Source organism: Poecilia formosa, unplaced genomic scaffold (genome assembly GCF_000485575.1).
Source record: "Poecilia formosa unplaced genomic scaffold, Poecilia_formosa-5.1.2 Scaffold3, whole genome shotgun sequence".
Taxonomy (NCBI): domain Eukaryota; kingdom Metazoa; phylum Chordata; class Actinopteri; order Cyprinodontiformes; family Poeciliidae; genus Poecilia; species Poecilia formosa.
In genome coordinates, this window is record NW_006799942.1 from 3,761,358 (window position 1) to 3,783,434 (window position 22,077).

At 39.8% G+C, this 22,077-nt stretch overlaps 2 protein-coding genes across 3 annotated transcripts; both read left to right on the plus strand.

The window, feature by feature from the left end:
• Positions 1-3,137: 3,137 nt before the first annotated feature.
• LOC103140417 (splicing factor, arginine/serine-rich 15-like) lies at positions 3,138-16,888 on the plus strand. 2 transcript variants are annotated; one of them, XM_007555570.2, is made up of 19 exons: positions 3,138-3,327; positions 5,833-5,916; positions 6,077-6,121; positions 6,224-6,385; positions 6,471-6,603; positions 6,736-6,872; positions 6,966-7,172; positions 7,531-7,616; positions 7,704-7,788; positions 8,196-8,372; positions 8,953-9,026; positions 9,114-9,304; positions 9,472-9,572; positions 10,739-10,852; positions 10,942-11,098; positions 11,352-11,479; positions 13,072-13,225; positions 13,334-13,489; positions 13,599-16,888. In XM_007555570.2, exons 1-19 carry the CDS (start codon positions 3,298-3,300, stop codon positions 15,056-15,058), a joined length of 3,681 nt encoding a protein of 1,226 aa, XP_007555632.1. In that variant the 5' UTR covers positions 3,138-3,297; the 3' UTR covers positions 15,059-16,888. The 2 variants fall into 2 exon arrangements, with proteins under 2 accessions (XP_007555632.1, XP_016528886.1); XM_016673400.1 differs by having other exon boundaries at positions 7,534-7,616.
• A 1,399-nt stretch (positions 16,889-18,287) lies between these two features.
• On the plus strand, positions 18,288-20,844 carry sod1 (superoxide dismutase 1, soluble). Its single transcript, XM_007555579.2, has 5 exons — positions 18,288-18,439; positions 19,546-19,642; positions 19,747-19,816; positions 20,263-20,380; positions 20,470-20,844. Exons 1-5 carry the CDS (start codon positions 18,368-18,370, stop codon positions 20,575-20,577), a joined length of 465 nt encoding a protein of 154 aa, XP_007555641.1. The 5' UTR covers positions 18,288-18,367; the 3' UTR covers positions 20,578-20,844.
• The last annotated feature ends 1,233 nt before the right edge of the window (positions 20,845-22,077 follow it).

Consider the following 22,077-nt stretch of genomic DNA (forward strand, 5'->3'; position numbering starts at 1 on the left):
CAGATACATGCAATGAGATGTAACTTTCATCCACCACCATGCCTTACCTTTTCTCCCGTAAGAGTGTGGAGACCTTCTCTAACTTTTGCGAAAGACCCTTCTCCCAGCTTCCTCCCGATCAGGTAGGTCCCGACGCGCTTGGTGTGGTAAAAGTTCTTGAGGACGTCCGGGGCAGGACTGCCGAGGGAGCCCGAAAAGGTGCTCTCATCGTCGGCGCTGTCTGAGGTCTCGCCGTCGTGCGTCCTGTTGTCCGTTCCCATGTCGTGGTCCAAAACGGGCATCTCTATTGCCTTGTCTGAGGAGGGAGAAAAACACTTCGCACTCGACTCTGACCCACCTTAAAAGCAGGTATCCTATTAAACGCTTAACGTCCGGCAAATTAAGAGTGCTGGATCTTGCGCCACCTGTTCACCCAAACGCATCCAGCCAGTGCGCTCAGCAGTTTCCGAGACAACTGAATCCGCTTAGATTATTATGACATAAGGAGCATTTAAAAAAAAAAAGCCAATATCTGTCATGGAAAACTGACGCAACGTGTCTTATTAGCTACGCGAGAGTGTTTTCAGGTCGAGGATCAGAGCCAGGCTTCTAGGCTGTGTGCGCATCTCCTCTCACACGCGCGTCTCCTGTATGGTCTGAGTGCCATGCAGCGTGTTTTTCAGTTTGAAGTGACTTTCCCGGTCCTGTGGATGGGCGTTCCCCTGGCCAGTGTGAGGGTGAAAAAAGAAACACCGTGATGGAAGCGGGGGTACTTTTCTATCCAATCAGCGCAGGGTGGGTGGAGTGTGTGTACGGACAACGGGGAACAACAAGTCTACCGGTACCACCGCCCCGCCGCTCCGCTGTGTGGGCTCACATTGTACATGTGCAGGAACAAAGAATGTATTTGTAACCCTGATAAGTGACTTGTTACAGAATCAACATTTGAGCTCATAGGGTTTGTAAAAAAATATATATACTAACATGTATTTGAGTTGGCATTTTAGTTATTGTAAGCATCTCTCTGTGCGTTAAGAATCCGCCCTTTTCATAATAATAAAAAATAAATAAATAAAGTTTTTTTTTCAAGGTAGTCATAATCAATATTAAGCTTGAATTAAATTTACCCTATCTATTTTGGATGTTTACTTGAGTTCAGCAGACAAACAGAGAATAATTTCACCTTGTTTACTTATGAGGTTCATCGGCCTAATTAACATTTTTAATCACCCAAAGGAGAACAGGGAGGGGCCACTCATCATAAGCTTCGGCCAAGAAAAAAACATTTTATTTTTTTATAGTAAATCTAATCAGTCTCAAATACTTGAACGGTTGCTTTAATGACATTTTTATTGAATAAATAAATCTATTTATTTTATTTTCAAATGTTGTATATTATTAGATTTTTTGTGTGTGTGTGGGGGTGTGTGTGTGTGTGTGTGTGTGTGTGTGTGTGTGTGTGTGTGTGTGTGTGTAGCTATGCTTCAATTTCGATCTTTAAAGAGAATGGCTTTAGCAATTCTAAACCACATGCTGCTTTTTCCAAGACTGCTGGACCATGCTTTCTTGATAATTCACTCTAGACATAATAAAGATATGAAGCGTACAAGTACGACATCTTTTGGAGACTTTTTGCACTACAATAAAATGCAGCGCAGACGTCTTGTTGAAATTCAATCTACATCCGTTTTGTAATTGTCTTGACACAAGAGCCTCAAGCATCTCATCGATTAGACCTGCATTAGCCCTTAAAACAGAGCATTTGATCTTCCCACGGGGTAAAATGTGTTACAATTTTCTGCACGTCTTTTGTGTCTCGTGTAGCTTTTTAAACACCTTACTCTAAGATTACTATTAAACAGGCAGACCTACTTTCAAAAGCAGATGAAGGCAAATTTTATAGAAGGAACAGTAAAAAAAAATAGATGCTTCCTGAGTTGAGAGTTAGATACTGATATTTACTGAATAAATCAAAGTTCTTGCTGTAAAAGCCATTATCACCCTGTGAGTTGGATTTCAGGCTGCATGGGTAAAATATCCTTGTGAATTTTAAAAATAATTCTGTTTTTGAGTCACAGCTGTGAGGAGCATCCACAAAGACAGACCTTGTGTTGCAGGAACAGAGATTGCAAAATCGTTTGCATTCATGTCTGTGGGGAACTGTGGCAGCCATTTCTCCTGTAACAGTTTGGTTTCACAGCAAATACTGTGCCTTGCAAAATTCATTTTACATCTTGCATGTTGTAACTGCATACCTTGATGAATTGAATTGGATTTTTTTGTGATGAATCACGACAAATAGATGCAAAATTGTGAAGTGAAACAAATAGTAAACAAGATTTTCAAGTAAATTTTAGAAATAAAGGCGGCAAGAAAATTCATTCAATGCCTTTACTCTGATAGCTCTAAAATACAATCTAGTGTAATCTAATTCCAGAATGGCAGTGACTTTTTTTCACCCACCCTCAAATAGAGATTGGATCTCCTAAACATTCTACTAAAAGTTGTCAAGCAGATTTTCCCACTTGAGTTGTGAATCTTTCCCATATTAATAAAGAGTGTTTCTCTGACTACTACTGGCTGTTTCTCAGATTATTACTCTTCTTGCTTAGCCTGCCAAGTTTAGATGATCAACCATGTGATTATAGCTAAACAGTTTATACTAATGCACTATGAGTATAATTATTTCATGCTAAAAATGAGGCAGTGTACTTGAAGTTTATTTTTTCTGAACTGAACATTACAAACGTCAGAGCAGTATAGTGAAGTATTCTTGGCTTTTCTTGAAAATTATATAGATAAGGCTTAGACTAAGTACATTAATACTAAGGTTTACACCTATACTTTAATACTAAAACCTTTACTGTCATTCTTGGTATATTCCTATCAAGTTATTTATTTTTTTGGTTCCTAAAATATGCCGTTTTCTTGAACCTATTTTCACAAAGAAGGACTTCAGTTCTCAGCAGGAGACACTATATTGTTTTAATTTTTTAGGCAAATGCATACTTTTACCCCTACCATTTTTGACAAATAAAAACTTGCCAAGTGAACTTACAATTAAACTATTAAAATTATTCATAGTCTTTTCTTTTTTCAGGTAGCACAGTAAGTGGAAGCACCCTGCCACCTATTGGACAAACCCTAGAACAACAGCACCAAATCCCATCATGCTTTGCTGTGCCCGCCGACCCAACGCGAGGCTAACTGGCGTTAGCTACCGGGGAGCGGACATGTTGTTCCGTCCTTTCCTGGAATAAACATCGTTTTGACCAGGATTTCGGGAGTTAAGGGAGAAGCCAGGTGCATCTGGCAATCATGGAGGCCGTGAACGCCTTTAACCAGGAGGTAAGCTGCACGTTGGGCTCGCTCAGAATCTGAAGTCACCGTGGCTGGTGGATGTGGTCACAGCAGTGCTGTGATGCTGTGTAGCTAACCGAGTAGGTCGGACGAGGGGGCCTACTAGCCGTTGGACTTTCTTGGTGTTATTGTAATTGGGTTAATGTTAGTGTTGCCCTTCGTCAACTGGGGTGGTCTTACATTGAACAGCAGGATGTCTTACTCTAGTGCAATAAGAAGCCACTCGGTTATGTCAGAAAACAGAGTAAACATTGGTACCAGGATCCTCCGTGATGCTAATGGGAGTGAATTGGTCCCAAACACTGCTGCTGGTAACAGTACGATTAGCAAACATACTCTCCAGTTAACGTGGTCATGCAAACGGACTGCAGGCCTACAGGGGTTTATTGTTGATCATTTGGAATAATAAACATGCGAGGTGTTTCTTAAAGAGCAGACACGGTAAGTTTCTATGAGGCCTGTTCATGCTGTTGGAAGCCCAGTCAGAACCTGCAGGGTTTGTCAGTCAGTAAGCCTTACATTAACAAGGTTATCAAAGCTGGAGCCCATATACTTAATTTGTTATTGAGGCTCAAATTGACATCCTGCAAAATATTTAGCTTCGAAGTTGTTGCCATTCCTGCGATCTTTACAATCTTTGCAGTATTTGTTGTCTCACCTGAAGCAAAATTACAGCTGCAAGAATACTAGGGCATGGTTAAAAGGGCAAATCATAGACTTTTTCTGTCATGTGATGCTGAAAGTGTGGGTTTGTGTGTCAGATTTTATGCATCTCCTTCTACCTGGCTATTTTGCTTCCTGATGATGTATGAGATGATCTCTTCTTTTAGAGGCGTTCATTATGAAAAAGAAATCTATAATGATTTTCTTTTACTCTAAAATCAGGATTTTATTAGTTATGCTTTGCTACAGTTACTTTGAGATTCACACGATATCACAGAAACGTGTAGAAGTATCACTGTTTTGTGATGCCACAGTAATTAAACAAAAATGTATTACACTATTTAATTCTGATTATTTAAGCCAGGAAAATCAACAATAAAATAATGACATAATCACAGTTGGAGTAATTTTCTATACAGATTAACATTTATTTACTTTTCTATTTTTGATAGACACTTTGATTGGTTGGCTCTCCTTAAATTTCAACACCATGACTGTTTTTTTGTTTTTTATTTTTAATCTCTGACTATATTTCCAAAAAGAACACAAGGAAAAAGTATCGGTGCCTTCTTTCAGCCAGCTGACTGGCAGTGCTCAGCAACAAGTGGGTTGCTTTGGGCTCTCTGTATAGCTGAGTTAAACTCTAATCAGTAACCAAAACTTTTTAAAAACAGAATGAAGCGCATACGCACAAACCTGGTTAGCCAGTCCAGTTTACAGTGGCCAGCTTTAGAGTTGCTCTCCTGCTTTGGGTTTTTATCTCTTTAAAGGTGAATCAAGTTAGTAGAAAAAGATAAAGATGGTGAGACAAGACAATATATACTGGGCATTTAGTTTGCAGACTGTGAATAGGGACAATTTAAAGGTATGTTGAGATTTAAAAATGTTACAGTTTCTAACATTCAGTGGTGACATCCTAGAGGTTCAAAGTCCTGTTAATGAGTTGCTGGAGAAAAGGTTTGTGTCACCTAAGTTTTCTCAGGCTGCATGGAGTGTAGAATAATGCAGCACTGCCCCTCCCCCACCTATTGCACATGGCAAGGAAGGCTTAAGCGAAACTACTGCCTCTTTCCCTCACTTACAAAACAGAGAAATGTAAGTGTTTGAAAACTCTCTGGCTGTGAGAAACATGGACGGATTTGGTGTGAAATCTAAAGTAGCACCACTGATGGCTCCCATTAAGCTGTTTCTGTTTTCTTTTATTATTATTGTTATTATTTTTGAGGATATCTGGCTGGGGGAATCCCTGATATTTTATCTCATTGATATTATATAGTGAAAAACTCATTCAGGCTCTTGGCTAACTGTGTTATTACAGTATCAGTACAAATCTTACCCACTAAACTGAACAGATAGTTTCAGACCCAGGTAGCTCAGGATTGTTTTTTTTTCTTCTTTCATTTGAGAGCCATGGTTAACAGTACATTAAATTCAGAATATTTTTCTATTTCATTTTAAAACATTTCAGGCAGCACATAATAAAAATAAAATAAAATAAAATAAAATATTTGTCTCCGTTTTCTGACAAAACCTGATAAAACCACCACACGAAATATAAAAAAAATGTGCATAGTAATGAATAATGGCAACAGATAAGAGATTTTTGAGGAAACACATTTCTAATTTAGAAAGTTTAATTGCAGTTAGGTCCAACACATTTGTCTGTAAAGTAATACATCCTTATTAGTGTTTTATGTGGAAAAACAGATGTACTTCAATTAAATAAGTATTTGACCTGAAACTCATTTATTTTTGCTCCATTTGGTGTTGTGCATTCTGCTGTTTCATGATTTTCCATCTCATCCTTTCATTATCTTTTCCACTCTGCAGTTATTCTCCTTGATGGACTCCAAGCCTCCTATATCTCGAGCAAAGATGATCTCCATCACCAAATCAGCCATAAAAGCTATGAAAGTAAGTAACAGTTTTTCATGTGCTGTATATTTTTGTGTTCATGTTTTCTGCTTTTAAAAATTGGTTTGCATTTCTTTTAGCCTCCATTAAGCTGAAAACACTCATTTGACCCCCCCGCCCCCTTTTTTTTTTTTTTTTTTTTTTTTTTTTTTTTTTCCAGCTCTACAAACACGTGGTCCAGATTGTGGAAAAGTTTATCAAAAAGGTGAGTCTGGTTTTGTTTCAAATGTATTTGAAAAGCATTTTTTTTTCTCAACAATCATAAGTAATTTAAAGGTATTTGTCTCCTTGGTCTTGATTCCTCCAGTGTAAGCCCGAGTATAAAGTTGCTGGCTTGTATGTGGTTGATTCCATTGTGAGGCAGTCCAGGCACCAGTTCGGACCAGACAAAGACGTGTTTGGTCCGAGGTTCACCAAAAATATCACAGGAACCTTCGAGAACCTTTGTCTCTGTCCCATAGAGGACCGGGTAAGAATGGAAAAAAAAAAATCTTCTGAAAGGCTGGAAAATTTCTGGAATGATGCTTCATCTCTTTTCTTTTCTTTGTTTGTAGAGTAAGATTGTGCGGGTTTTGAACCTGTGGCAGAAGAACGGAGTGTTTAAGATTGAGGTTATTCAGCCGCTCTTGGATATGGCTGCAGGTTCTGGCAGTGGTGCTGCTTCCATCACACACACAGAAGAGCCAGGTGAGTTGTAATTAAAGTCCTTTTTAAATCCCACATTATAGAAACAGCTGTATTTTTTTCTGAATGAGCATTCGCACCTTCAAAAACATGTTTGTGCCACCTATAAACACTCCCGACTGTCTCATCATTTAGGTTCACCACCATCTCCAGCCAAAGAGCCTGTTACCGTAGTAACAGCCAACTCCACCCCAACAACCGCTCCTCCACTACACAACTCTGACGCCTTTGCTGCCGTAGCACAGCTCTTCCAGTCTTCGCAGGGCCAGCAGGTGTGTTTACACCCATGGAAACCTGACATAGCTTCATTCATTTGCTTTCTGTTGTCGTCTTGGAAACTTCTGAATCTACTTTGTATTCCTTAGCTCCAGCAGATGCTCCAGAACTTTCAGCAGCAGGCGGTTAAGCCTGAAACCAACACTCAGCCTCTTCTGCCGACCGCTCAAATGCCGGTTCAAAGCGCGCCTACTGGCCTGGCTGCGGTTGCTGCTCAGCCTCACCTCTCCTCGCCTCAGCCTCCTCCACCCGTCCACTCCACCCAGCCGGTCCAGCAAAAGACCGCTTTTGACAAGGTGACAGATATTTGCATTCCTCTAAGTTTTCTAACCCGTACTGCCTTGCAAAGTATTTATACGCCTTGAACTTTTTCAGTTTTCCGCTAATTTAAATGTAATTTGCTGGGGTTTTATGTTATTGATAGTCACAAAGTCATGGAGGATGCATGGCTTTTAAATTAGTCACAAATGAACAAACCAACAACACTCTGAATGCACAGTTTTCTGATTTTTAAAAAAATCTTTTATCAGCCATGTTTACAAAAAAGACTTCAGAGTCCAGTGTTTGGAAATGTATTTATTTAATTTTTTGCAAAACCAAACAAAAAAGAATGTAATTTAGAATTTACAGCTTGATTTTCTGTCTTCGCATCAGAAGTTGCTGGATCGTTTTGACTACGATGATGAACCAGAAGCTGGAGAGGAAACTAAAAAGGATGAACCCTCCTCCCAGCCCCCTTTGTGAGTCCCCGTCCTCATTCTGAGTAGCATAGCCTTTACAAATAACATCAAGGGGGGAGTAATAATGATGCATTTTTCTTATCACAGTATGCAACAACCTCCAGCCTTTCCTCAGCACCTGGAGCACTTTAATACACAGATGATGAATCTCTCACAGGACATCACACAGCAGGTAGTGACACTGGACTTTCATTGTTCATTTTTATTTTATTTTTACACCAGATGTTTTAAGGTGTGAACATCAGTTAATGGAGATGGAAAAGAATTGCATTCTTTATCAAACAAGTGGATTAAATGTTTTGATGTACTGAGAGAAATTACTGTGCAGTAGGTCTGACTGATTTTAAATTTTGTTTAAGGTAAACACTCAAAAATATCTTGAGAATGTATTTAAATAGTCTGGATCTGCCACTCTGGAATATTTTATATATTTGTTTAATATGAGGTGGTGTTACTACTCATCGATTTAACACAAACCTTTGAGAAGAAAAAAAAAACTGAATAAAATCTGAGCAAATCTAATTCTGATGTAAGATGCAAGGATTGGTATTGGATATTAATTTCAGATCTCTTCTTTAGGTTTCGGTGCCTCCTAACGGCCAGCTGCAGGCTGGTGTTGTTCTGCCAGGACAAGGCTACCCTGTTACCATGCCAACGATGGGGCACGCTCTTCCAGGGCACCACATTCCTGGTTCAACTGGGCTTCCAGGCTTCCCAGGGATATACCCTCCTCAAAACGCTGCCCAGCAACAACAGGTAGGTTTCCAGCCATCAGAGGTCATTAATTCTAGCAGGAGCAGAGGAAGAGTCATCCAGGTGCAGTGAAACACTTTTTCCTTTGATTTAAATAAGAGACAAAAATCATTACAGAGATTAGAAACAGTCTTCAGAATCTTATTTTAGTGATTAACATAAGATGCTAATCACCATCTCTGTGTGTACGCTCTGTGTAGGTGCTTAACTACATTCAAAGGTTTACAAATGGCGGCCAAAATTTCCCATTTTTAAGTGTGAGCTTTAAAAGCCAGAAAATCAAACTTACAGCCTTCTTGGTACCTTCTGAAAGTCTTTTATCTCTCTTACAGCCTGAAGCGATGTTCTTCAAAATCATTGTTTCCTTTTGAATAGATTTGAACAACTTTTAGGTTTAGTTTAGTTTTAGATTTATGTTTTTTTTTTTCATCCTGAAAAACATAAATCTAATTCCTTGACTTTTAAGGTGAATTAATAAACGTTAAATATTGATCAAGAATATAACTGGTTTGGTTATATTTGCAGCATGTCATCTTCTGATTCATTGATTTATTTATTTATTTTTTTTTCATCTTTTCACCAGGACTCCTCAGTGGATATGGACCATTCTTCAATGAGAGATGGCCGGCATGGTCGACGGTCACACTCAGGCTCAAGGTAAAGTCTAAAATGGATGCTAAGTATTTTTATGAGAATCTGCCAAAAAGAAGTTTCCTGGAAACAAAGCTTCCTTTGTCTACACAGATCTCCAAAGAGGAGAAGGTCTCGGTCCAGTTCCCGCTCCCGACGGTCCAGGCACAGACGATCTCGCTCCCGCTCCAGAGATCGTCGCCACCACTCGCCTCGCTCTCGCTCACAGGAGCGCCGGGAGAGAGAGAGAGAAAGAGAACGGCGGCAGAAAGGCCTGCCGCCGCCCAAGAGCGAAACTCTAAGTAGTGAGTCATCACCTAGGTTACGGAGGAGATTATTTATCACAGGAATGATTGAAATCTGTACTTATTTGTCCTTTTTCCCCTCCTGCGATGAAAATAATTTGTTTAAATCTTTTAACTTTAGAAATATTGCCAAATTTCTTCCTTGTTGATGTATTTTTCCTCTTTAGTCTGTAGTACTACACTGTGGGTGGGTCAACTGGACAAGAGAACTCAACAGCAAGACGTCGCCTTGTTGCTTGAAGAGTTTGGACAGATTGAATCTATAAATGTAAGTCGATTTATTTGGATCAGATATATTTAATCTTAAAACAGTAATTTGTGCATTTTAGAATTTCATTGTTTTTAACTTAGTTACTTAATGGACACTCTTAGGTCCTGCTTTGTATTTATTTTAAGTTTATAGATAGATTTATTATTCAACCAACAGCTGTAATCAGAAGGTTCTAAACTTAATCCTGATTATTTGCCCAGAAAGAGCAAATAATCGGCTCATATCACATTATTTTACATAGAAAGGCTTGCAAGGATCTACATCGAGGTTTCTGTTAGGCCCACAGGGATAAAAACTACTTACTGTCAGAGAAGAAGCTTTATAATTTCAGGTTCGTTTTGATTGTTCAGTGCATACAAACCAATGACAGCCAGCAGAATAAAGCTGCATTTCTTTTAACAACATTTTCTAACAACAACTCTGCTTCCATAAGCCTCTTGGCAGTCAGATTTGTAATTTTTTTAAAATTTTCATTTAAAAGGTTTTTTTTTTGTAACTTTATTTAAACAGGAATGATCCCTGAAATTCACAATCTCACTTGGATAGAGTGCAGCTGAGAAATCATTAAAATACAACTTTTCTTTTTAAAAAAAATTATATATGACAAAATTGCCTGCAAGGTCATAATCCCCTGGGCCAGAAATTTTACTTATTTAGTATCTTCTAGTGCATTTAATTGTTGTTTGCTTTTTTTCTTTGTTTTTAAACTGTAAAACACTTCATGTCCAATACATCTTGTAACTGTCGTCAGTGCAATTTCAATGTGTGCAATATCACAGTAGTAAAAGTCTACTTGGATGCGTTATTTGGTAGGCTATAATTAAGCTGTTATGTATTCAAATCCCATTTGTCAATATTGGCCAATTAGATTTTTTGTGCCCTCACCTGAGGGCAAAACGGTACAAAATTGAATTAATCCTGAAGAAGCTTCCCCATAAACCACATCTCTGTTAGATGTTGATTATGACGTGCCTGTGACTGTAGCGCTTAGAGATGATGTTTGTATTGTTAGGTACTTTACCTTTATGCCGTTATCTTTAAGAAGTATTATTCCTTCGTCATTGTTAGACAGACCTTGCTACGTTAATTGGTTTGTCAGACAGGAAAAACTGTTTCTCATATGGTTATTAACCATTTTTTTGTTTTTCTCTGTCATTTTTCAGATGATTCCTCCAAGAGGCTGTGCTTACATTGTCATGATACACAGGCAAGATGCTTACAGAGCACTGCAGAAACTCAGTAGAGGATCGTCAAAAGTTAACCAGAAAGCAATTAAGGTGGGTCTTATTTATTTTGTCTCTGCATATGCTACTGAGAAAAAATTCTGGAAACAAATCCAAATTTAAATTGAATTATTTCCTACCAGATTGCTTGGGCTTTGAACAAGGGTATAAAGCCTGATTTTAAACAGTACTGGGATGTGGAGCTGGGTGTCACCTACGTACCCTGGTCTAAAATCAGAGAGGACCAGTTAGAAGAGCTGAAGGAGGGAGGAATGCTAGATATGGATACCTTATCACCAGGTAAAAAAACAACTAATGTAGGAGAAATGTTTATGTTCAAAATGACTGAACCAGAACAACACATCTTCTCCTCAGTATATATTTTGAGACTTGAGACTAATTTTGTTTTAGCTAATGTGACTAGACAGTCAAAAAAACTAAATTCACAGACATATCTTCATACCTAATTAAACAGTCCAAATTTATAGTTTACCATTTGCTAAATTTAGTTAGCTTTATTACTTAATAATTACTATCATGACTGACTTTGCAGACTGGAGCAGCATGAGAAAGACCTTCGACCACCTTGAGGAACCCACACACAATGGCCGTTCTGAGCAACAGCAGCCTGAGGAGGCACAAGTCTTACCGATGGCTGTTGCAGCTTCTCATCCTGTACAAGTAAGGAACACATAGAATATTTAGGGTTTCAAGCCTGCAGGAGCAAGCAGACGGCCAATACAAGGCATGGCCGTTTGCCTGCTCACAGCAGAGCAGGAAACCCTATTGTTTTTACTCTGTTTTTCCATTATTCTTATGTTTTTCCACTGGAAGTCATACTGGACCCTAAACCCTGAAAATTACAACTTTTATTTGGTATCCGGGTTCAGTATCCACAACGGTACTCGGATACAAATATTTAGCCACATTCGCCTGTAGGTGGCACTATGGTAGAAAATACATGTTTCAGCTTATAACTCTGAAACCAAAGTCACGTTAACAAAAATTGATGTGGGCAAAGTTTCTGAGAAAGATTCTTCAACAGATGTTCCACTGTGCTGTGCAAAAATTGTGGATCTGGAATGTTTTTCACCAGGGAAGCAAGAAAATTGCATTAGCCAAATCCAATCTCACCCCCACCATCAACTCTGAGCCAAATGAAACATGTCACATTATATGCTAAGGAAAAAACAAAAAGAAAGTTATTGTGGCAATTTTTTTTTTCCCCGCCCAATTACAATGTTATAGCTGATTAAACATCACTACACACATCCACGTTGCTACAAAATTTAATTGTTCATAATTTTGAAATCATAAAAAAAATCCACAATTTCCTTTCTTCAACTACAAACACAATATTGACAATGGCTAGCTAGTTTTCTTTCCAACGTCCACCTCTGGGTGGCGCTGGAAAATTGCAAAATTTGTTATGCAAAAACTGCTTATTTTCACCAAGCTTTACACATCCCTCCACCGTATAGGTCTTAAATATATGATCAACCATGATCATATGTCCAATATGATATTAGACATTTTATGTCTAATATGATCATGGTTGGTTGAAGTGTGTGGGGCTCATATAAAAAAAAAATCTGAGAAATGCTCCATTTGGACAATGTCTTATTTGAGCTCTCCCACAACGCATCACGCAACAACGTTTTTTATTTGACAACATCCACGACGTTTCAGGTGAACCCTGTTGTTTTTACTTTGCTTTTCCATTCTTCTTATTATTATATTTCTCTGCTGGAACTCGTACTGCAGCCAAAACTTTTTACAACTTTTATTTGGTATCCGTCTTCAGTATCCACACCACTACTCAGATACAAATATTCAGCCACATTCACCTGTAGGTGGTGCTGTGGTAGGAAATATGTGTTTCAGATTATAACTCCAAAACTAGAAGGGACATTGTTTTCAGGACTGTCCTGCATTTGAAACATTTCGGGACAGAAAACTGTCCTGAAAAATTGTCGTCTTGGTCGACACGTGCAGATCGCTAACAACGCCGAGGAAGATGGGAAGCGCGTTAGGGGTTGAAACCTGTTGGGTTATATTATAACTCCTTACAGTTGTAGTTGAAATTATTAGTTTTTTTATATTTGAAATGCTTTTTTTTTATATAAATTATGGAGCAATTGAAGTAAGAGACCCATATATCAGTCTGTTAGTATAGTCCTTCACAAAATGGGTTTTACTTAGCTTATTTTGCTTAGTGTTACCTAACGTTTACATGGCACTGACCGATTTATCTGCTTATTCAATTTTCTCAGGTCCCTTCATTGCAACAGCCAATGGTTGCTATGGGTTCCCTTCAACCTCCGGTTTTTCCTGGTCCCATTGGGATGCCTCCACCTGGCTTTGCTCCAGGCATTCCCCTTCCTCCTTTCATCAGACCTGGCTTTAACCCGTTGCAAATGCCCCCAGGTAGCTGCCAATAATCTTTTACTATTTGCAGTTGTTTTAAAAACTAGGATCCATGTCTTTCACTCTGGTCAAAGTGAATCTTAATGGGTTTCGCTGCTATATCCCCAGGTTTTCCTGCCTCGGGACCTATGCCCCTCGGTCCAATACCTCCTTCCAAAGGTGGCGTTGATGACCCGCCTCAAGACCCAGCAGGTCAGGGCGCCAAGAAAAATGATGAGGTCCTGGAGGGTCCAAACTTATTTAACCACCAAATGGGGCACATGGGTTAGTAATTTTGTTTCCCTTCGGTTAACTAAAGAAACAAAATAATGGAGTTTGAGCTATTTAGTAACTTAAACGTAGCAATCTTAACTGCTTGTGGTTTTCCCAACAGGACCTCCAGGAGGTTTTCCAGGTGGACCTCTAACTAATTCTACTGGTGGTCACCCCGTTGGTCTTCTTGTAGGACATCCCGGTGGTCCCCCGGTTAGACATCCCGGCGGTCCTCCGGTCGGACATCCCGGCGGTCCTCCGGTCGGACATCCCGGCGGTCCTCTGGTCGGACATCCCAGCGGACCCCCGGTCGGACATCCCGGCGGTCCCCCAGCCGGACATCCCGGCGGTCCCCCAGCCGGACATCCCGGCGGTCCCCCAGCCGGACATCCCGGCGGTCCCCCAGTTGGACATCCCGGCGGTCCCCCAGTCGGACATCCCGGCGGACCCCAAGTCGGACATTCTGGCGGGCCCCAAGTCGGACCTCCAGGTCCAGGTGGACACCCTGGAAACATCCAGTCCCCTCTTGGGGGTCTACTAGGTGCCCGACCTGGTATGATGCCACTCCAGCGCCCCCAGGGTCCACCGCCGTCACACATGCAACGTTTCCCTCCACCCCAAGGGCAAAGACCACCTCACCCCAACGTGCCCCCTGGCCCGCCACAGTTGATACCCAGGGGGCCACATCCTCAAATGATGCGCCACGAGCCCCCACAACCTAAAGGAGGATTTGGAATGCCCCCTCCACATAATATGAGAGGTCCCTTCCCTCGAGGACATGGCCCGCCCCCTCAAGGTCCTGCCCCGTTTACAAGACCAGGTGGTCCTAGAAGCTTCGAAGGGCAGGAGGAAATGGATGAGAGACCACCCAGGGGTGACAGGCCAGGATTCAGGGATCGAGAACAGGAGAGGGACAGAGACTGGGATCGAGACAGAGACAGAGAGAGGGACAGAGGGTTTGGAGGGGGAAGGCGTTTTGGTGATGGAGGCAGAGGAGGGGGTAGTGACAAAATGGATGGGCGGGACAGGCTCGGAGGTTGGCAGGAAGATGTAGGGAATTCCCGTGGGGGCGGATGGGAGAGAGACAGAGACCGAGATCGGGACAGAGATAGACGGGACTGGAGAGAGAGGCGAGGCAGCCTTGATAGAGACAGAGATCGAGGCCGCAGTGACGATGGGGAGAGAGATCGAGGCAGAGCGGAGGGAGGAGAAAGAAGCAGAGGAGAAGGAGGCAGCCGGGACAAAACCAGAGCGCCTGAAGTCAAAGCAGACAAACCGAGACGGTCGGAGCGACGAGAGAGGACGTCGCGGTGGGATAAAGACGATCGACTGGCCGAACTGGAAAACATGGACAAATTCCGGAGCTCTAACAGCACGGAGCAACCGGGTGGGACTCCTCTAGTTACGGTGGAAACCAGGAAAGAGCCAAATGGGGAAGCCACTAAAAAGAAGGAAGAGTCAGAACATTTACTCGCCGGACCGATTCCAGCTGCTGAAAATCCCCAATCCTCCGAGTCTAAAGAGCCGGCTCAAAATGAGTCCACAGCAACAAAAGAAGAAAAAGATGCTGCAGCATCATAGACCTTCAACCTGTGACTGCTGTGAATGAGAGAAACTCCAAAAAACGTTTTGTTCACTGTAATAGCCTCAGTTCTAACTAGTGACTGTTTGTCAGATGATCGTTGACAGTTCCTGGGCGGTAGCACATCTCCCACCACGTTGTCAAGCAAATGAAACCAGATCTGTTGAAACATCACATTACGAGTATAACTTGGCCTGGCGTTTTGGTTTCATTTTGATCAATAGTTAGATATTTACTTGTTTTTTTTATTAAAATAGTTTGTATACAGATGGGGGAAATTATTGTTGTCCCACTTTTATTCATACTCTCATGTCATCACCTTGAGGAAGGAGCTTCTCAACAACAAATTAGTTCTGTTATGGATTCACTTTTAAAATCTGCAACACTGAAAACAGTCTAAATTGAATGTATTGTAATGGTGGTTTCAATCTTTCCTCCTTATCACTGCTTATGACATTATTACCGCCAAAAGACAGAATCTAATGATTTTATGAATTAACTAGCTCAAAGGATTTTATTTCTAAGGAAACAAAAGTGCATTTGACGACATTACCGCAAGAGTGTTTCTTTTATTTTGTTTACTTTTAAGGCAAAAGCAAGGAAAATGTGACTAATCAGAGAAATACACGATGTAAAAAATTAAGATGTTCATTTTTTAGATATTCAAGAATATAATCTAATGCTACATAAATGAACAATGACCATGATTCAGCTAGGATATTTCCATTAAAAATAGTTTCCAGAACTGGAACTATGAACAACAACTATTAAAAAATGTCAGAAAAAAGAAAACAGTTTGATTTGTCAAAAAGACAAAATTTTGTCAAAAATTTTGATACATTTTGGATACTTTGGTGGTCAAATATTAAATGTTTGCAAGTTAAATGTCATAGGAAACATAAGGATGCCTAATTTTTCCCCTCTAAGTTCACAAATTTTCAGCTGCTATTTTTAATTTTTATAAACAAATGGCTAAAAACACAGGTTTGGTTTCAATCTGTAAAAAAAGAGAATTTTGATTTGTGAGAAATTTAAAACAAAGATGTTTGCTATCAATGTTAAAAGAAGACTAAAGAAAATTGTTGAATTACCTCACCTTTCTGTTGCCTGCTTTATTTTTTTTCTTTTTTTATAAGCTCTATGATTTTTACTGTTGAGTAAGTGGTGATTGTCAGATTTGTCCCCTTTCAGCACAGTTGTCCGTCACATTCAAAACTGTATTATTAAAAAAACTGAACCTAGTTTCCCAGTTGAAAACATACCATATAACATTACAAATGTCTTTTATTTTGAAGCCCAGAATCAACAATCTGATAATTTTACACCGAGTTGTGTAAAGCAGAAATGCTGAAAAATGAAGGCCGCTGCCTAGGACACTGCTGTAAATATGCTTTTGTCACTGATGACTTTAAGGTTTAATGGTAATAGTTGTTAATATTCTGTGATTTGCGTATCTGAAACACATTGACACAAAAAGAACCACGGATACAGGTTGCTTTAACGTTTTTAACTCCTAGTGGTTTGGAAAATGACAGATGTTTCTATGGTTTCTTTTCAATATGGAAGACATGGACATGAAATCGTCAACATTTCAGCCATAGGAACTTGTTTTTAATAAACTATTTTTGTACCAAATGTTTTTTTTTGCTTCTTTTAACCTGTGCCTAACTCCTGATTATATATTTGTTTTTGTTCAGCTTTGTCAGATAAATGCTCAAGTGTGAAATATGTAACCTGCCTGTGCAAGTTTTTGGACTAAGCGTCGTGGTTAAAAAGAATAACATGATCCTTTATTAAAAGTGAGGTCTTATCATAAAAGGTTAATTGGATGTTCAGCTCCTCTGATTTTTTTCCCCAGATTCTTACAATAATTTAATCAAATTTATATATTTCACTATTTGAGAATGTTTAAAACTTTTCCCTTCCAGAGTTATTCCATGTATTTTATCTTTTGACTGCTTCATTGTAATACATAAACATGCTTCAATCTAAACCATTACAATCCATTTAGGTTCATTTTGTTCAAAAGTGAACCTCTGCCTCTGTCTTAGGATATTTGCACCCTCCACGTTTTTGGATGTACTGTATTTGGCCCCATCCATCTCTATCAACTCTTACAGGTTCTCTTGTCTCCTGCTAAACAAAAACAACTGCACAAAATTATTCTGCCATGTTTCACAGTGGGGTTGGTTTGTTCAGAGCGGTGATGTTTATTTTTCTGTCACACATCATTTTGTGTGCAAGCAAAAAATGGTGATTGGCCATCATCTGAGCAGAGCACATTCTTTACATTTTGGCTGTATCTGCTGTGGATCAGCGGTTCCCAGCCCTGTCCTATGGGCACACTTATCTGCATGTTTTAAATGTCTCCCTGAAGCACACCTGACTTCAAATGGATGGCTCATTAACATCAACAAAAGTTGATGGCATGAGAACTAGACAGTCAAATGATTTGAATCATTTGTGCAGGAGCCTTTAAAACTATGCAGGCAAGTGGGTTTTTAGGACCAGGCTTGTGGAGCACCAATTAATGCCTTGAAATAATTGGGGTTCTGTCTCTTTAAAACGCTCCTGCTCTTTCCTACACTTTTTCAGCTCTTCATGACAACCTTTCTCCATTAAACTTTTACCAGTGTTTCACTGAGAAGGCTCATATGGAATAGTTAGCAGATGTGCAGTTCCACCATGTTTTTGGTAATTGCTGCTGGCACTAGTCTGCAGGAACTGAATGGGAGAGTTGCAGGGGGGAGGAGTGCTCCATGAGGCCGAAATTCGGGTTGGAGACCGGAGGAGCTGCATAGAAAAGGTGTCCTTTGGTGAGACCAAGCCGTTTGCACACTTGGATGGCTGCCACAGGAGATTAAACCATTTCTCAAACATGCATGAAAGAATCAAAGCAACACTCCAAGAATGATTTGAGGGAATAACATCATAACATGAGGTAAAGCAAAAAACTAAATAAATAAAAAGGTAGATTTTGCAATACTACTAAGTTTATAGTTTTCAGCAAGTATGAAAAATGTATTTTTTGTGACATATGTCCATATCTGTATCACAGTGGTACCATCATAGGCAAAAAATACATTTATTTTTTCTAAAAATAATTTTTACAGACTTAAACCACATTCGTCAACCTGGCCACTGGAGACTTTTTTCATACAAGATTGCGACCAATCAAAATATCCCTTCTTAATCTATTGGTTATCTGCAGTATAAACCCGCCCATTACGTTCATTGACGCAGCGTTTGTTCAGTTGGTCGTCTGCTCCTTGTGATAGTAAGTCTGCTGAGGCCCGATTGCTGCAGAAATGGTGCTCAAAGCCGTGTGTGTCCTAAAAGGAGCTGGAGAGACCACTGGGACGGTTCATTTTGAGCAGGAGGTAAACGTGCTGTAAGGTGTAATAATTAGAAAGTAGTCAGCTTAAAAGGAAAAACAGAAATTTAACATTGCTTTTTTTTTTTTGTCGGGTGCTTTAGCTTTGTAATGCTACGGAGGCTAACTTCCATTCATAGGTTAGCTAATGCTTCCGTTTTCAAGGAGACGCGTCCTATTTGTTGTCACCCACCACGTCCCATGCTTGATTTAAGTTTTTCATCAGAGAGCTAGGAAGGTTTGTCGCAGATTCGCATACTTTCCCAACACTTACTCGATGCAAATTAGCTTTCGAGTGTGTTCTGCAAAACAAACGTAAAGTGCACATGTCGGTATGCTATTTTGCACTCTTTATTCATAGCAGCGCTTAATTACCCAGCCAATATTGCTGAAATCAAAGGCTTTCCTGTCGGACCATAACCTTTGAACATTTTGGGGCCGGGAGTGGTAATTATTAACCGCGTAGACGCCTGTTGCGTAAGTTGGACGTTAGCAAACTCGCTCACTGCTAGTGGTGGTTTCTTAATCACGCCCAAAGTCATTCGTGACGGTGTTTAACTATTATGCGTTGGTTTTTACGTAACCATACTGAAAAGCTGCTGCTTCACAGCTCACAGCTGGGTGATATGAAGGTGTCCATTTGATTTTTCTGCCGAGTCATTCCCTCACTCCGTCATGGACCGAGTCTCCACCTCGTACTCGCTTTTTGTCCCCCAAGCGTTGCTCTCTACTAGTTTCTCGCATAAATATGACTAAGTTTTGGATGCGCAATGTCACGGTGCACTTTACACACGTGGAGCGATGCTGTGCATGACATCACTCCACATTTTTACTTGTAGTTTTGTTAAAATTACATCTGGGTATAGTAGTTGTACTCCTTGGCCCAATGTACCTTTAGTTGGCTATAAACTTGACTGTCTTGTAATATTGTGGTTATTTGACTGGAGGCGTTGCAGACAGGATCTTGTTGTAATGTAGACGCTGGAAAACCTCTCACTGTGGTTTAAACGTGTGTTTTCAAGACATTCAGTTAAATTTGCTTTGTGGGTAGTTAATCACTGCTGCCTGCCTCTGACAGCTCTTTTGTGCACATTGTTGCTGTTTAATCCCCAGAATGAGTCAGCTCCTGTGAAGGTTACTGGAGAAATCGGTGGCCTCACACCTGGTGAACATGGTTTCCATGTCCATGCTTTTGGAGATAACACAAATGGTGAGTATTTTTTATTTTTTATTTTTTTAAGTTCTGCTTAAATGTTTAGAGGTGCTTTCCACTGGATATCTAAAGGATTTAATGTTGTATTTTCTCATTTCCAGGGTGCATCAGTGCAGGGCCACACTACAATCCCTTTTCAAAGAAGCATGGTGGTCCTACTGATGAAGAACGGTGAGTTAATTAAGGGGAAATGAGTAGAGACATGTTTAGTGAAATGTGCCTGGTAATGGAAAAGATATTGACAATTTCTATACATGCTAAAATGGGAAAGAGAAAAAAACTAGACCACCTGTTTTTGTTAATTTGATATCTAATTTAAGTTGGTCAGGTCATTGATTTTTTTGAGCAGTGAGGAAAAAGTTGCTGCCTGCTGCTTTTCCAACCTAAATGAAACTGAGGCTTTAAATACTGATGCTGCTATGTGGTGTTTAACAATTGTAGAAGAATACACACATGCACAAAGAATTAATGCTTTGTGCCACTTTTTTTTTTTTTACAATGGTTATCAGGTGGTACTAAAACACTTGTACTTATTTTTATGTTTATAAAATACCTTGAATGAATTTGAGAGAGATTACACAGGGCTAAGAACTGGAGTTTTACATTTCTCCAATTAGACATGTTGGAGACTTGGGGAATGTGACTGCTGGAGCCGACAATATAGCCAAGATTGACATCAAAGACAGTTTTATCAAGCTCTCAGGGCCCAACTCCATTATTGGCAGAACTATGGTGGTAAGTCACTTTCATCCATTTATTTTTTTTTTTTTACATTGATGCCTAGATTTTTTTTTCACAGACTGTAAATCTGCTTATTCTGTTAGATCCATGAGAAGGCTGATGACCTTGGAAAAGGAGGAAATGAAGAAAGCCTTAAGACGGGTAATGCTGGCGGACGCCTGGCCTGTGGAGTTATTGGCATCACCCAATAAATCGAGTTCTCTAAATGAAGCACTGCAAATTTCCCCAAGGCACTTAATGAGACCAACATAGCTACTAGATGTAACCTTGTTCTCTTCAGAACTATGTGGGCTTTTGACTTGTTTGATAGTTTAGCCACTCTGCCCTATCTGTTCCTATTGGGAGTTGTCTGAATGGGGTCTGTCTGCCAAATAGCTTTGGCCCAGAAGAATTGGTAACGCACAAGTCATTTATAAATGTATACTATTGCATAATGAATAAATATTTCTTCATATTCATGTTTGCAATCGTCATGTTTTTCAGTATTCAGACTTCATGATTGAAGAAGTGATGTACTTGAGTTTTTTCTGTCACGCACAACTTGTTTTGCAGACCCTGCAAACAACTGCCCAACACGTATTTTGTTGCTGCAGTTATACTGCAGAATATTTCAGTAGTCAGTTGGTTTGGGTTCTGGCACAAGTGGATTTTATACTGTCATGTGGTCCTGGGTTAAAAATCAGTGACCACCTTAACAGTTACTATTGCAGGGCATTTCTTTATGGATAGGTTAACAGTGCAACAGCAATTCAGCTGTTTCACTTCATATTGGTCAGTGCTAAACTTTGAGATCAACCATGTTTCTTAAATCCATTTCAGTATGGCCTCAAAGGATTCTGAATAGCACTCATTTGGGTGAGTTCACTTGTCATAATTTAGTAAATGTCATTGCCTAATGTGTATGTTTTCCAGGGGCAAAGTGCCATTTTTAGAGCACAGTCATTTAACTGTTACCTGCAGTCGTTATAAAAATACTGTATGTATCAAATATAACTCAAAAGAAAGCTCTGAGGGATGTTGGCATGTGAGGTGAAATTAAACAAGCCTTATTTTAATGTTTCAGTGCTTATAGTGTAATTGTCACTTTATAGATATGAGGAAGTTGCATTCATTGTTCTCTATCTACTAGGGACCTTGGTGAGAGTCGGAGGGATTCTGATAAGCTGTAGCAACTACCATGCATTAAACTTGATTGCCCTCTAGAGGGCGTTGCTAAACCGAATTGAAACTATAGCGATCACTAATCTGATATTAAATACCCATTGAGTATATAAAAAGTCTTGATTTCCTCATTAGTAATTATTTGTGATTTGAAATAAAAAATTACATTCCAGCAAAGCATTTACTAACAGATTTTTTGTAGCATTTTATTGTGACAGACCAACTTGTTATATTTAAAAAAAAAAATCACTGTTGCACATTTGATTTCATGCCAATCTTAGACCATGCTGCCTTTTTGTGACGCACTGTATAGTTCGAAAGTTCAGATTTATTTTTAAGATTCATCCTGTAAACTGAACAGGTGAGTCCCATTGGGACCAAAACATGCAAGGTGGCATGCATCTGTGTATACAAACTTTATACTCATCACTTCTTTCAGATAGCTGGTGGATGACATTGGAAATCACCTTCTCTGAACGCTTCTTTACACATGAATGGAGGCTGCCTGTAAATTGATACGGCTCTGTGAT